Below are 16,300 nucleotides of genomic sequence, written 5' to 3' on the forward strand. Positions count from 1 at the left end.
GACTATTTGCAAGCATTAAAAAGGGAATTTATTCCAGAGAAAAAACTATAATTCTGCCAATATTTAAAACTCTGGTTCGGCCACATGTTGAATATTTCGTCCAGTTCTGGTCATCAATCCTCAGGAAGGAAGGAAATTACAAACATAAAGCCTATTCTTTCTGAAGAATAAATGCTTGAGAGAAGATATGACAGCGATACAAATACCTCAATGGTGATCCCAACATAGGCTGAAAACTATTCAGTTTCAGGGAATGTAAAAAGACATGTGGCCATTCATTGAAACTAGAGGAGAAGCAGTTTAGCCTTAAGCTGCGTATGGGGTTTTTCACTGTTAGGGCGGTAAGGATGTGGAACTCTCTTCCACAATTGGTGGTGTCAGCAGCAAGTATTGATAGTTTTAAAAAACTTGTGGATGTGCACCTTAGTGAACACAATATACAGGGATATGGGAAATGATTATCAACATGAACACACACACCCACACAAGTTGAAGTAAATGGGCTAGTGTCTTTATTCAACCTTCCCAACTATGTTTGCCATTTTTATTTTTTTAACAAAGACCTTTGCAAACATTTGGGTGTGTATATACTATGTACCCCTTCTCATTCACATGAGTGGGATTATCTGGAGGCTTGTATAGGGATGAGCCGAACACCCCCCTGTTCGGTTCGCACCAGAACATGCGAACAGGCAAAAAATTTGTTATTAGTTATTGTCATAAAAAGTGTTTGAGGACCTGGGTCCTGCCCCAGGGGACATGGATCAATGCAAAAAAAAGTTTTAAAAACGTTCGTTTTTTCGGGAGCAGTGATTTTATTAATGCTTAAAGTGAAACAATAAAAGTGTAATATTCCTTTAAATTTCGTACCTGGGGGGTCTATAGTATGCCTGTAAAGGGGTGCATGTTTCCCGTGTTTAGAACAGTCTGACAGCAAAATGACATTTCAAAGGAAAAAAAGTAATTTAAAACTACTCGCGGCTATTAATGAATTGCTGGTCCGACAATACACATAAAGGTTTATTGATAAAAACGGCATGGGAATTCCCCACAAGGGAACCCCGAACCAAGATTTAAAAAAAAATGGTGAGGGGGGTCCCCCTAAATTCCATACCAGGCCCTTCAGGTGTGGTATGGATATTAAGGGGAACCCCGGCCAAAATGTAAAAAAAAAAAAAATGGCGTGGGGTCACCCCAAAAATCCATACCAGACCCTTATCTGAGCACGCAACCTGGCAAGCCGCAGGAAGAGAGGGGGGGATGAGAGAGCGCCCCCCCCTCCTGAACCGTACCAGGCCACATGCCCTCAACGTTTGGAGGGTGCTTTGGGGTAGCCTCCCAAAGCACCTTGTCCCCATCTTCTTCTGGTTCTTCTGGTTCTTCCTCTGGTGTTCTCGTCCGGCATCTTCCTCTGCTGCGTCTTCTTCCCTTCTTCTCCTCGGGCCGCTCCGCATCCATGATGGGAGGCTCACGCTGTGTGACGCTTCTTGTCTTCTGACAGTTCTTAAATAACAGAGGGTGGGGCCACCCAGTGACCCCACCCCCCTCTGAATGCACAGGTACTTGACAGGGACCTCCCTGTGGCATTCCCCATGACGTCAGTGGTTTGCCCCACTGTAGTTCTTGAGATAGTTGAATTCTAATAACAGGGTTGTGGAGAAGGGAATCATTAAGACACCAATGACAGGTTCTGGTTGTGGATGTGAAGAGTGTGAGGTCAAGTTGGACAGAGGAGTGATCTGACCAAGTAATGGCATTCATTTCCGAGGCAACTGTAGATGTCAATAGTGGGGATGTTACAAAAAAGTTAATCTAATTTAGAGTACATTTTATGGGGAGGAGGATAGAATGTGAATTGTTTATGTGTAGGGTTTTTTATCCGCCAGATATCTAATAAATTGTGGGATCTGATAAGTCTACGGAAGGAAGTTGATTGGCGATCCACTTTAGCCAAGGGAGTCGATGAGAATAATGTGCAGATGTCTCTTCTAGGGGACATGGTCATATTAAAATCCCCCCCAACGATCATAAAGGGTTGTGAGCATTTTCTGAGTTTTCCAAGCACATCAGTAAAGAACTGAATTTGTCTTGAGTTGAGATCATAAAAATTAATCAGAGTGAATGAATGTGATAGGTAATCGCAGTCCAGAAAAATAAATCTACCGTGGGGGTCCAGATAGGAAGAGTTTACTCTTAAGGGACAAGACCTTTTTATCAATATGGCAACGCCTGCTTTACCAGAGGGGTCAGAGACCATAAAGGAGACAGGAAAATGTTTAGCAGCAAAGGGTCCCCCTGAGCGGAGATGAGTTTCCTGAACTAAGATCATGTCAGCGGCTGATGATTTGAACTCCTTCAAGGCCAACCATGTTTTATGAATTGAGTTCAAACCTTTCACATTATAAGTGAAACTCCATAAAGCCATTATATTGTAGCATGGTTAAAGCGTAATCAATATGAATCAGAAGCAAAAAGAGAACAAAAAAAAAGTCCATGGTGTATCGTGTGGAGAGAAGGCATAAGAAAGCATACACCAACAGTGAAAATCAGCATTGAAAATGCGTCTGAACAGAGTAGACAAAAAGTGAAAAATAGGTAAAAAAAGGACCTTTAAAAACATCTAAAAATCTATGGCCTTGGCCGTGTATCAAGGAGAGGGGCATGGGGGACTCCGATCTGCCTAGAGTGATCCCTGCTGTCTTCCAGCGAAAAGAAAGCAAATGAAAAGTTTAAGATATAATACACTATAAAATCAACCCATGGGTATGGACAAAAACTCCCAAAATAGGAAAACTTGATGGGACACAGCCTAAAGTAGAACCAAACAATCTGTTTCAAAAAAAGCTCTGAAAGAAGGATATCGTAAGGAGTGGAAAAGGCCTTCTGCGAATTCTGATGAGCTGGGGTCCAGATCCGACCGGGAGCAGATATAGGTTTTGGTGTTGCAGGAAGCGGCATGGATGCCTCTTCTGGAAGGCCAAGGTTAGGTATGACTCTCTCGGTCACCCACGGATTCAGGGATGCCCATAATACGCAGATGTTTTTCCCTAATCTCCAAATCTTGCTGGGACTGGAGCTGGGAAACAGAATGTTTCAGGACTGCATTATCTTCTCCTAGAACATGAACATACTGTACTAGTTCATCAAACTTAGTTTCTAGAGCATCAGTACGTTCTCATATGTGTGTTATCTCACCCCTCATTTCCTGAGCAAGTGTCCCCACCTCTCTGGTAATGGTGCATGTCAGGCTTCGCAGGAGGGATTGCAGCTTAGAGTCCAGGATTTCCACTGTCAGGGGGCTGACATCCCTGTGGTTGGAGTGGATGGGATCTGTAGGAGAGTGTCCCCGTCCACCCTGAGCGTGTCCACGGAGTCAGGGGGGATTCGGGCCTACTCAGGAAGCGGTCTAGTGTCTGTGAAGGCCGCAGCTCCGTGGGGGATAAAAGAGCCATTTTGTTTTGGCCCGTACTTCACCTGAGGGACTCAGCAGTGAGTGAGGAGGACTCCCGTGGCTGGATGAGCTTCTGGTGACTGTGCAGGAGTTACAGAAGGCCGTGGGGATCAGAGCAGACAAACTACATGTCTGCCATCATCAGATGCCATGCATGCACCCTCTGGGGGGCTTATTTTTAAAGCCCCCCATCCACAGACCCCCATAACCACTGGCCAGGGTTATAGGGAAGAGCCCTTGTCATCTTCAACATGATGACCAATTGCTTTGCAATTGACCACTTGCTTTGCATGTTGAGGGCCTATGACCTGGTATGGTTCGGGCCAGCCAGGCTGCATGCTCAGATTAAAGGTTTGGTGTTGCTTTTTAGTGGGACCTCGAGCATTTTTTTTTGAGGACCCCCCTTAAAATCCATACCAGAACTGAGGGGTATGGTTTTGAGGGTCTGGTATAAATTTCTTGAAAGACTGCACAGATTTTGTTTTTTTGCATGAGATACCCCCTTAAAATCCAAAAGGGTCTGGTATGTATTTTTTTTTGGGGGGGGGGGGGGGGGCTCTACACAGTTTTTATTTTCTTTCTTGTTGTAGGATGTGCTAAAGCAAACATGGCATTTACAAAGAAAATACATGATACAGATTAAATAACATTTCACTGCTGGTTACTTTTAGAAAAAAGGGCACACATAAAAATATAAACGTAAAGATTTAGTGTCGCCAAGCACACATGCCATTAACTGAATTTGGAAAGAAGTCAGAAATGTATGTATGATCCTGTTGCCCAATGGCACTCCCACTGGGCTGTGTGGTCTTAAATAAAAACATTTAGATCATGTGACTGTTTGTGCAAAATGTTGAAGAGAGGGGGATCAGGAGCAAAACGCATGCCGACACTGCTTCTGTGCATGTAACACTGGGAGAAGCATGAGCAGTCAGGTCAGGCTTTCTAACCTGCCAAATAAACTGTTTACCCTGAGAGCTGCTGAATCTGGCAAATGTCATCTCATGTCTGTGGGTTACTTAAGCCTGCCCATCTTATCCATTTAACCCTACCCTCCAATCCTTTTCCTAAAGTGATTTCTCATCTGTGAATTTTTCAGCTCCTGCATAGTGTTAATGAACCAAGCCTCTCGCTGCATACATCACATTTTATTTCTTCACGTGACGATTGAATCATAATAACCATACTGTAGGTACTTCATAAATCTGGCTATTAAAAGCTGGAGTATATTTAAAAATAATATCCCACTTGTGAATTCAACATTTTCCTTAATAAAAGAAAAAAAATCCCTCAGCTTCTTGCTTGTTAATTGGTCTAATTAGATAGTAGGAAGGAGAAAAATAAGACGTGTCATCGGATTAGCATCTTAACATCTGTTACCTCCCCTTGCATAGAGAGCCCTTACATTGTCCTGAGTGGCACGAATAACTACAGATCTGTAAAGTGAAATTATTACACAGCGCAAGGAGAAAGAGTGACAAGTCTGCCTCTGGCAATGAAGAATGCCTGGCAACTTATACCCTCTTTTCTTCATCTATGCCTAGCAGGTAAGTAAAATTATTTTATTTCACCCATGTACGACAGAGAGAAACAGACAGGCTCTGATGGCAAGAAAACTAATCCATCTTTGTTAAGCCTGTGTTTTGTAATGGGTTTTAATGTCTTTAGTTTGAGGGGCCTGTGCTGCCCTAAAGCAGATGAAAACCTTATTTCCTGAACCCTATCTTATGTCATATTAATACTTGTGTAAGGCATCACTTATTAGCATTGGGGTATTTTAGGGATAAAGTAAAAACTTAGTATAGCAGGTATTCTTAAATAGCTGGCAATATCATAACCCAATAAACATTCTTATTCCTAACAGATACTAAAACAGTCAGTTGAAATTGCTAGCACCCTTTATTTTACTAATGTGTTTCTTTTTTTTCTACTTATAACTGTATTTAGTTTTCAATCTCTTAATGTAAGTATTTAAAAGGACAGCACCCAAGAGTTTGTTATTTTAAAACAAAGTGTAAGGAAATACATGCATGCTATTATGCATTCAGTTATTAAATATCTATTTTTTTTCTTTCCTTTTTTTTTTAATTACTGTAAGTTGCTTGAAATTAATAGATCATGGGCTAAAAAATACTTAATGACTGATTATAATTTTACTGCTTTTGTAAATCAGGTGCTTTTTCTGGCATATTTACCTGTCTATAGTTTACAGGATATTAGTATTTATACTTTACAGTATATTGAACTGAGTTTTAATAGACATACACACTATTAAATTCTATTACGAGAACCAAACGTACCTTCTGTGCCCTATACAGTATTTTAAAATGACTGGGCTGTATTATGTAACATCAAGAAAAAAAAAATGTATCCTTGTTCACTATGGCTTTTGAAAATTAATTTACCTTTTAGGTACAGATTTAAACTGGTGGCACACAAATGTCTTACCACTTACACAAACACAGGTCCATTCATTTTTGTGTTAATGAGCAAAACAGTTATATTTGATGTCACATAAAATCACATACATTAAATTACATGAGCTTGTTTGTAAAGTATATTGTCATATGCTTATTGGTAAAACAGAATATTACTATGAAACTTAATGATAGAGCTAACAGTAAAGAAATAGAAAAAGTAGTGTGTAGAACAAGAAAAAAAATCTATAGATCTGGGTGTGGCCTGTGTTTTTACTATAGTCTCTCCAACATAATTCCAGAAGCTTATGTATGTACTTGCTCGATGGTTATAGTACAATTTCAGCAGACCTCTCTAGAAAAACAGGTAATTGAAAGCTTGGTGTACTGGACATACATGTTGATGGAACATTTGGCAGACCTCTATTAACATCAAAGAGTCCCCAGTGTTACATACATATCCTAAAAATCTACTTCTTCCATATTAGGTCACTTACTGTACATCACAGAGAGTGGGGATTTTCACCCCATAATCCCAGTGGCTACAAAAGTTTTCCCTTGGATCCCACCAGGTAACCAAAGGACACATACAGTAGGTGGTGGTGAGTTTGTATTCCCTGATATCATTATAGTGGTTCTGAAGGCATAAGACCAGGGGCATAACTACAGGGGTCACAGGGTCACATTTGCTACCCAGCCCCATGCTCTAAGGGGCCCGTGCAGCTCCTCTGTTCTACAACTGGATAGGAGGGGCAGCAGGGGTGGCAAATAGAGGAACTGATGACCTCCATCTTTTTCCAGCAGCTGCTGCAAAGCATCCTGAAAGTCTGCTTCTCTGCCTCTCCCTCCTGTAGGCAGGAGGAAAATGGTGGGCATCGGTTCCTCTATATGCCACCCCTCTTGTCCCTGTTACTCCTTTCTTTCATCTACTTGGCCCCAATGTTCTTCCTTTGTCCCCTCCCCTCTCCTGCCAGCTGCTGCAGGGGATTTATTCAGAATGGAGAGCAGGGAAGGGGCTGGGAAATATGTTATTTACTGGCCCCTTCTTTTTCTGAATGAACACAGTGAGTGTGTGTCCACTCATAACTTCAGCATAGTAAACTGTGCTTACCATGCTTCAGTTTGTGAATAAAGGGGAAGCTCTTTACAGAGCTATTTCTGTCAATTTATTCTGTGCAGCTGAGGCTGCAGAGATGGAGACTGAGGGCTGTGTCCTCAATCTCCTCTCTCTGTCTCAAAGATGAAAATTCAGAGATCTGTTTAGACCCCTGATATTTCACCAAAGTTTCCCAACGGGGCTCCTAAAATAAAAAAATATACAATTGTAAAAAAAATGAAAATAAAATGGTAAAAAAATAATAAAAAATAAAATAACAAAAATGAAATACTACTGACACAAGTGGCAGAACTACCAGGGTCACAAAGGTTGCACTTGCAAACAGGCCCTTGTGTTCTATCACCATGGGGGGGGCAAGACAGCAGGAAGGGGGCCCTCTGTAGATCATGTGAAAGGGTCCCCCTGCAGGATCATAATAAAGGGCCCTGCAATGGGAGTAAAGGACCCTGGGCTGGGAGGGAAGGGCCCAAGCTGGGGGTCAGGGGAGCCCTTCATGGTTTCTTGCACTGGGGCCCTGAAGTTTCTAGCTATACCTTTGGGATTTTTACCTTAAAGAAAATCTCCATCTTTCCACACACTTTACATAGTTTGTTTGGGCTAACTATGTCCCTCACTGCAGCTACATACAGCACTGTGTTCCGGGTGTGAGCTGAGACTTCCTAGCTCATACCTGGGACATAGAAGAGTCTACCACAGCGCCGCTCATTAATGTACACACAGCACCCCATATTGACAGAAAAACACAGAATTGTTGACATTTTTGCAGATTTATTAAAAAAGAAAAACTGAAATATCACATGGTCCTAAGTATTCAGACCCTTTGCTCAGTATTTAGTAGAAGCGCCCTTTTGATCTAATACAGCCATGAGTCTTTTTGGGAAAGATGCAACAAGTTTTTTACACCTGGATTTGGGGATCCTCTGCCACTCCTCCTTGCAGATCCTCTCCAGTTCTGTCAGGTTGGATGGTAAACATTGGTGGACAGCCATTTTTAGGTCTCTTCAGAGATGCTCAATTGGGTTTATGTCAGGGCTCTGGCTGGGCCATTCAAGAACAGTCATGGAGTTGTTGTGAAGCCACTCCTTCGTTATTTTAGCTATGTGCTTATGGTCATTGTCTTGTTGGAAGGTAAACCTTCAGGTCGAGGAGAAGGTTTTCATCCAGGATATCCCTGTACTTGGCCACATTCATCTTTCCCCATTCATCTTTCCCTCTATTAGAACCAGTCCTGTCCCTGCAGCTGAAAAACACCCCCACAGCATGATGCTGCCAGCACAATGCTTCACTGTTGGGACTGTATTGGACAGGTGATGAGTAGTGCCTGGTTTTCTCCACACATACGGCTTAGGATTAAGGCCAAAAAGTTCTATCTTGGTCTCATCAGACCAGAGAATTTTATTTCTCACCATCTTGGCGTCCTTCAGGTGTTTTTTAGCAAACTCCATGTGGGCTTTTATGTGTCTTGCACTGAGGAGAGGCTTCCGTCAGGCCACTCTGCCATAAATCCCCGACTGGTGGAGGGCTGCAGTGATGGTTGACTTTCTACAACTTTCTCCCATCTCCCGACTGCATCTCTGGAGCTCAGCCACAGTGATCTTTGGGTTCTTCGTTACCTCTCTTACCAAGGCGCCTTGCCACAATTCTGTCTCTGAGCTCTTCAGGCAGTTCCTCTGACCTCAGGTTTCTCATTTGCTCTGACATGCACTGTGAGCTGTAAGGTCTTATATAGACAGGTGTGTGGCTTTCCTAATCAAGTCCAATCAGTATAATCAAACACAGCTGGACTCAAATGAAGGTGTAGAACCATCTCAAGGATGATCAAAAGAAATGGACAGCACCTGAGTTAAATATATGAGTGTCACAGCAAAGGGTCTGAATACTTAGGACCATGTGATATTTCAGTTTTTCTTTTTTAATAAATCTGTAAAAATGTCAACAATTCTGTGTTTTTCTGTCAATATGGGGTGCTGTGTGTACATTAATGAGGAAAAAAAATGAACTTAAATGATTTTAGCAAATGGCTGCAATATAGCAAAGAGTGAAAAATTTAAGGTGGTCTGAATACTTTCTGTCCCCACTGTAAGTGTTTGCTGGGGCTTCTGACATCACATCCAAGATGTAGCAGCACCCAAAAAGTTGCCTCAGGGCTTTTGGATGTCTACACAAGACAGGATTATACTGGCAAATCACATGCCTTTAATACATTACATGCAAGTGTAATTGTATAGAAAGATTGTTGTTGAAATGAATGGTCTGGCTACAGGTTCTCTCTTCACTTACTATTGATTGACTTACTAGCTCTGCTGGAAGTCTGCTCTAAAGCATCAACTACTCTTTTGGTGAAATAATAATTTCTGGGGTTAGTTTTGAACCTTGTTCTTGCTAGCTTGAGGTCATACAATCCTGTTCTTGATCTTAGTTCATTTGAGAGCCTCAGCTGTCCTGGGACTCCCTCTCCTCATTCGCTGAGACAGCAGCAAGAGCCATTGGCTCCCACTTCTGTCAATCACAGCCAGTGAACCAATGAGGAGAAAACGGGGGCGGGGCTGAGCCACAGCTCTATGTTTCTTATGGACACATAAAGCAGGGCTCAGGCGCAAGCATGCACCAGTACTCCCATAGCAAGTGGCTTGCTATTCAGGGCACTGGTGAAGGGGGAGGACCCAAGAGTGCCGGTGGAGGACCCAAGAAGAGGAGGATTGGGGCTGCTCTGTGCAAAACCACTGCACAGAGCAGGCAAGTAAAACATGTTTGTTATTTTTTTTAAAAAGCCAAACCTTTAACAACACTTTAAGCTCTTTCAGGTTTCAGTCATGCCCCTTTTCACCATTTGTGTTGTCCATCTCTGGACTCATTCTGTCTTATCAATTATTTTTATAAGTGAGGCCTTCAGAACTGGACACAGTATTCAAAATGAAGTCAAACTAAATTCTACATAGTGAAGATTCCTTTAGTGATACACCCCACAATTCTTGCCTTGTCTGGCTATACTGTTTATTTTGCAATTATCTAAAATATGCACCCCCAAGGTTTTTTCCTCCTGTAGTTTTAGCCAAACCTGTAGTCCTGATATTGTACTCTGAGAGGATTCTTTTTCTCTAAGTGCATTCTTTGGATTAAGGTGCTGGAAGAACTGAGCTTTTGTTAGCTTCTGACAGCGCCATAGATGTACTTATTTGAATTTCTGTTTCTAGCATGTGTGTGAGTTTAAATTGGTGTTAATTTTTATGTATTGCAGTGCAAACCAATTATGCTCCTTCTTTTTATGACAACGGACCTGGAAGCACCAATGGGAACATGGCCCTTCTGAGCCTCTCTGAAGACACTCCAGTAGGTCAGTGCAGTAATTATGATGTGTTATTATTTTTTGCATTCCAGATCACATAAGGTTAAGCTGGATGAAAGTGGCTCATTCTCGGGTGTGAATTTGTTAACCTGTCATCGTTTTGTGCAGTGCTCAGAAGCAGCATATCTTTTCAAATGCACGAAACACATAAATATTTATGAACATAACAGCAACGCTAAAGCTGTGATTTTCCAAAGTTCTGCTGCAATTAGAATTTTTAAAGGTTTCTGATATTGTCTGTTGCTTAGCAGAAAATTGTTTTAAATATAAGTTTTTGCAAATTCAAACAGCTTTTTGCTAAAAAAATGTTTTTTTAACAAAGATCTGCATTTTATGTTAGTAGAGTACTGATTTGAAAGAAAATAAAACCACAAAAGTACTCAGTGCTGACAGGGCTATGTGACCAGCTAGCTACTGATAAACATAGGCTATGCTGACTGTCAAAATAGTTTTTATGACTTCCTACAGCTCGAGCAAATTGTATTAACTGTTCTGCCACAGTTTGCTCAGCCTATGTTCACAATAAACCCCTGAATACGTCAGACATAGGCTGACGAAATGGCATTGGGTGGTGTTTGAGATACATAATTTCCGGTCAGCTGGAACGCAGGTGGATCGCTAACCGAAGATTCTTATACAATACATGCTGATCCCTGTCTTCGTTGATATAAGTGCAATACAACCTTCTTTTTTAAATAAATGATTTTAATTACTGCACCAGGAAAGTATAATTTTCTCTCCCTCTCTATATGGTAACACTAGAGCTTTGAATACGCGATCTATAGATATATTGAATGGATGACAGCAACGGTTTGGATTAATTCCTGTGACCTCATGTATGACATCTTGGATTTTCCCATGTGCGTAATTTGACTCCCTGTGATAGGGGTCAATTAAGTCTGGTGAGTGCATTGTGTGTCTGCATGCAGGTGGAGAGGAATCTTTCCTATACTCACTGAGGACATTATTCACGTGTGGGATCTATACACGGACTTAACAATTTGTATGTATTTTTTATAATTCAAATAAAGATGTGTTTATTTATTTATTTGTTGACTCTCTATGGTGATTTATCATACAGTGGGGACGGAAAGTATTTAGACCCCCTTAAAATTTTCACTCTTTGTTATATTGCAGCCATTTGCTAAAATCATTTAAGTTCATTTTTTTACTCATTAATGTACACACAGCACCCCATAATGACAAAAAACACAGAATTGTTGACATTTTTGCAGATTTATTAAAAAAGAAAAACTGAAATATCACATGATCCTAAGTATTCAGACCCTTTGCTGTGACACTCATATATTTAACTCAGGTGCTGTCCATTTCTTTTGATCATCCTTGAGATGGTTCTACACTTTCATTTGAGTCCAGCTGTGTTTGATTATACTGATTGGACTTGATTAGGAAAGCTACACACCTGTCTATATAAGACCTTACAGCTCACAGTGCATGTCAGAGCAAATGAGAATCATGAGGTCAAAGGAACTGCCTGAAGAGCACAGAGACAGAATTGTGGCAAGGCACAGATCTGGCCAAGGTTACAAAAAATTTCTGCTGCACTTAGGGTTCCTAAGAGCACAGTGGCCTCCAAAATCCTTTAATGGAAGACGTTTGGGATGACCAGAACCCTTCCTAGAGCTGACCGTCCGGCAAAACTGAGCTATCGGGGGAGAAGAGCCTTGGTGAGAGAATTATAGAAGAACCCAAAGATCACTGTGGCTGAGCTCCAGAAATGCAGTTGGGAGATGGGAGAAAGTTTTAGAAAGTCAACCATCACTGCAGCCCTCCACCAGTCGGGGCTTTATGGCAGAGTGGCCCGACGGAAGCCTCTCCTCACTGCAAGACACATGAAAGCCTGCATGGAGTTTGCTAAAAAACACCTGAAGGACTCCAAGATGGTGATAAATAAGATTCTTTGGTCTGATGAGACCAAGATAGAACTTTTTGGCCTTAATTCTAAGCAGTATGTGTGGAGAAAACCAGGCACTGCTCATCACCTGTCCAATACAGTCCCAACAGTGAAGCATGGTGGTAGCAGCATCATGCTGTGGGGGTGTTTTTCAGCTGCAGGGACAGGATGACTGATTACAATCGAGGGAAAGATGAATGAGGCCAAGTACAGGGATATCCTGGACGAAAACCTTCTCCAGAGTGCTCAGGACCTCAGACTGAGCCGAAGGTTTACCTTCCAACAAGACAATGACCCTAAGCACACAGCTAAAATAACGAAGGAGTGGCTTCACAACAACTCTGTGACTGTTCTTGAATGGCCCAGCCAGAGCCCTGACTTAAACCCAATTCAGCATCTCTGGAGAGACCTAAAAATGGCTGTCCACCAACATTTACCATCCAACCTGACAGAACTGGAGAGGATCTGCAAGGAAGAATGGCAGAGGATCCCCAAATCCAGGTGTGAAAAACTTGTTGCATCTTTCCCAAAAAGACTCATGACTGTATTCGATCAAAAGGGTGCTTCTACTAAATACTAAGCAAAGGGTCTGAATACTTAGGACCATGTGATATTTCAGTTTTTCTTTTTTAATAAATCTGCAAAAATGTCAACAATTCTGTGTTTTTCTGTCAATATGGGGTGCTGTGTGTACATTCACGAGGAAAAAAAATTGAACTTAAATTATTTTAGCAAATGGCTGCAAAATAACAAAGAGTGAAACATTTAAGGGGGTCTGAATACTTTCTGTCCCCACTGTATGTAATTTATGATATAAGAGTGCAATTAGTTTCTTTTCACGTTTTATGTTTACAAGCAGCTGTATGATCACACAGCCCTGCCAGCGCTAACCATATCAGATTAGTTAGTTATTTATACAAATTATTCTGCCACAAATTGGGCTTTAGTTTGGGGTTGAGCTACAGCCAGAACAGAGTGGAACGGTTACAGATCAAAATGGAACCAATTACAAGAAGCACTTGGTCCCTTAAGGGATTCAACTTAGGTTCTTAGAATTTAATGTTACTTCTTTCATTTTTATCTGCAACATTTTGTAATTGTGAGCCATACAAAAAGCTTTACACTAGGTTCAGACCTATGTGTTTTTTAGTGCGATTTGCAGTTTTCATTAAACACACTACAGTCCATTTAACATGATTTCCTATGGTACACATTCACTGCTATGCGTTTTTCAGCTGGTGTGTTTTTGGAAAGGGTCAGGGACTTTTTTCCCCTCAGCAGTTTTGTGTGTAATAGACTTCAGTGGATACAAGTGTTGCATTTTTGATGCATTTTTACATGCCTTTTGCATTTTTTTTTCTCCATAACAAACTGTAAATAGCTGATTGTTAAGGAGCAGGCCGAGAAGCCAGCCATCGCTTCCTTAACAACCGTTGGGTCATCAGCTGTCAGCGGGATTCCCCGCTGACAGCCACATGTAAAAAGTTACCTGCAATAATAAAATCGTAAAAAAAATGGTGTGGGCTCTCACCAATCCTAACCAGGCCCTTTGGGTCTGGTATGGTTTTTGAAAGAAACCCCAAATAAAAAGAAAAAAAATGGTGTGGGGTCCCACCCAAAGTCCACACCAGACCCTGATCCGAGCATGCAGCCTGGCAGGTCAGGAAAGGGAGGGGATGAGTGAATGCCCCCCCCCAAAGCACCTTGTTCCCATGTTGATGGGGACAAGGGCCTCTTCCCCACAACCGTGGCTGGTGGTTGTGGGGGTCCGTGGGTGGGGTGCTTTAACAAGGAGGCCCCTCAGATCCCTGCCACATGTGAATAAGTATGGGGTACATAGTACCCCTACTTAGTCACCAAAAAAAAAAAGTGTAGTGTAAAAAATGACAGTAGGCAGTTTTGACAAGTCCTTTATTTAAAAAAACAAAAAAAATGTCCCCTGATGTAAATCCATCATCAATCACGACGCCCGCCATTGACCCAAAAAAAAAAATTTAAATATGGTCCACTCCAGCCGAAGGCTCCACCATTCTTAACCACTTGACCTCCCTTTTTTCACACTTTCCCTTTTTTCACACTTTCTATTAGTAGAATTTGTTTCAATAATTTTTATTCAAGTTTTTCACAAAACAGAATAAAGACTTTGGCATTAACTCTGAACAGTACATAGCTTCCATATTCTGAAGAATATACAGTATAAAAGTGAAAAGTTGAACTGTGTAATTGCTTAAGTACGCTAGGAGTAACATGATACCACACTCTGCGTGGCGATAGGTCATGCTCCCTAAGACAACTTGCTTCTTATGCATTGGAGACAAGAAATCGTAATCTTTAGTAATAACAATTCATTTACTGCAATATGGAGTGTTAATTTTCACAGCGAGCTGTAAGGCAGACTGCAAGTCTTAAACATCTCAAAATGTCCTATATCATGGTATAGATGGGTCCCAGAGTACACCCTCCACGTCAAGGGATGTGCGTCCCCCCCGCAGGTAGCTGGAGACATTCCATCCCCCAGAACGTGGGAGGACCCAGTGCAGGCCCTACAATACCAAAATCCAAGAAGAAGAGAAAAAGAAGGGGAGAGGGAAAACAAAAAGAGAAAAGGAAATCAAAAAGTACGAGAGGTGAAAAGAGTACGAGGGGAGAGAGGGGGGAAGTGGAAGGACTTCGTTCTCTAATCCATGTCGACCAGGAGGAAACCTAGTCAGCATCTGTCTGGAGATCCTTTTTAAACAGTTTCAATTTATCCTATAAGATTGCAGTCAGTCTTTCATTTAACATGAGCCAAGAAAGTTTATGTTTGATTTGGTCAAATGGTATAGCTGGCGACTTCCAGTTCCTGGCTATTGGGATTTTAGTGGATAGAAATATGAATGTGAGGAGCTGTCTTTTTTTGGAGGCTTCTTCTACCTTACAAGCCAGTAGCGTGTGTTTTATGGACTTAATCAGGTAAATTTGGGTGAGAGTATAAATGAAATTTTAAACTCAGATCCAAAACCTCCGTACCTTGGGGCATTGCCACCATATGTGGTAGGCCGTCCCTTCCTGACCACAGCCCCGAAAACACTTAGAGGAAACCCTGGAAAAAAAGTGGCCAATCTAGCCGATACCAAATATTACCTCCATTAATACCGTATAATTTGCTTCTACAATAGAAGTGTTGATAAGTGACCTTGATGCTGATAGCGCTATCGAGTGACATTACTCAAGTTCCAGGGTTTCCTGGATATCCTGTTCCCATCTGGCCATATACTTCAATTTTACTGAGGTATACGTTAGAATAGTATATATTGCAGATATATGATCTCGGATTTTATCATATTGACGACACATGTTTTCTATAGGTGACATAATTGCGAGATCATTTTTGCGTGATAAGGGATGTAAATAATGGTGTATTTGAGTATATCTAAAGTGTTCAGATTCTGTCAGTTGGTGTTTTTCTATCACTATTGGATAGCATACCTTTATGATCACAAAGGTCCGCAATCCACATGAAACCGTTGTTGGACCACCATTTAAAAGCAAGAGGGGTGAGGCCCGGGGTGAAATCCTTATTTCGCAAGAGAGGAGCTAATGGATCAACATCCACAATGCGTGGGGCTGCTGGGAATGAAATTTAGTAAGTTGGGCCAATTGGGCAGCGTGAAAATATTTCAGCAGATCGAGAAGTCCTAGGCCTCCCTTCTGTTTTGGGGTAAACAGTGTGTGCTTATTCACCCTGGGCCTCTTGTCTCCCCATATAAACTGAAGAAGCCTCTTTTGAAATACCATCAGATTAGATCTAACAAGATCTAAGTAGTATAGTGCGAAAGAAATATAAAATTCTCGGAAGAACATTCATTTTTACCGAATATAATCTGCCGAACCACGATGGGGTTTCCATCTGGCTAGGCCTGCTCTCAAACGACTATACAGTGCAGGATAATTGTGGGAGTATAAGGTGTGTAAAGAAGGCATCAAATAAATACCTAGGTAAGGAAGAGCCTCTGGTTCCCAATGAAATTTGTAAGATTGTTCAAGGGCTTTTTGAGTGTTACTCTGTAAAGAG

General features: G+C 41.5%; 1 protein-coding gene across 3 annotated transcripts in view; it reads left to right on the forward strand.

The window, feature by feature from the left end:
- Positions 1-4,640: 4,640 nt before the first annotated feature.
- The window catches only part of CDHR1 (cadherin related family member 1), a 326,479-nt gene continuing 314,819 nt past the window's right edge, over positions 4,641-16,300 (forward strand). The window contains exons 1-2 of one of the 3 annotated variants that reach the window (XM_073596895.1): positions 4,641-4,998; positions 10,224-10,319. In XM_073596895.1, coding sequence (XP_073452996.1) covers positions 4,947-4,998; positions 10,224-10,319 — 148 coding nt within the window. In that variant the 5' untranslated portion in view covers positions 4,641-4,946. The remainder of the gene's footprint in view (positions 4,999-10,223; positions 10,320-16,300) is intronic. The other 2 variants (XM_073596894.1, XM_073596893.1) reach the window with 2 other exon arrangements.

Source organism: Aquarana catesbeiana, linkage group LG08, assembly GCF_042186555.1.
Source record: "Aquarana catesbeiana isolate 2022-GZ linkage group LG08, ASM4218655v1, whole genome shotgun sequence".
NCBI lineage: Eukaryota > Metazoa > Chordata > Amphibia > Anura > Ranidae > Aquarana > Aquarana catesbeiana.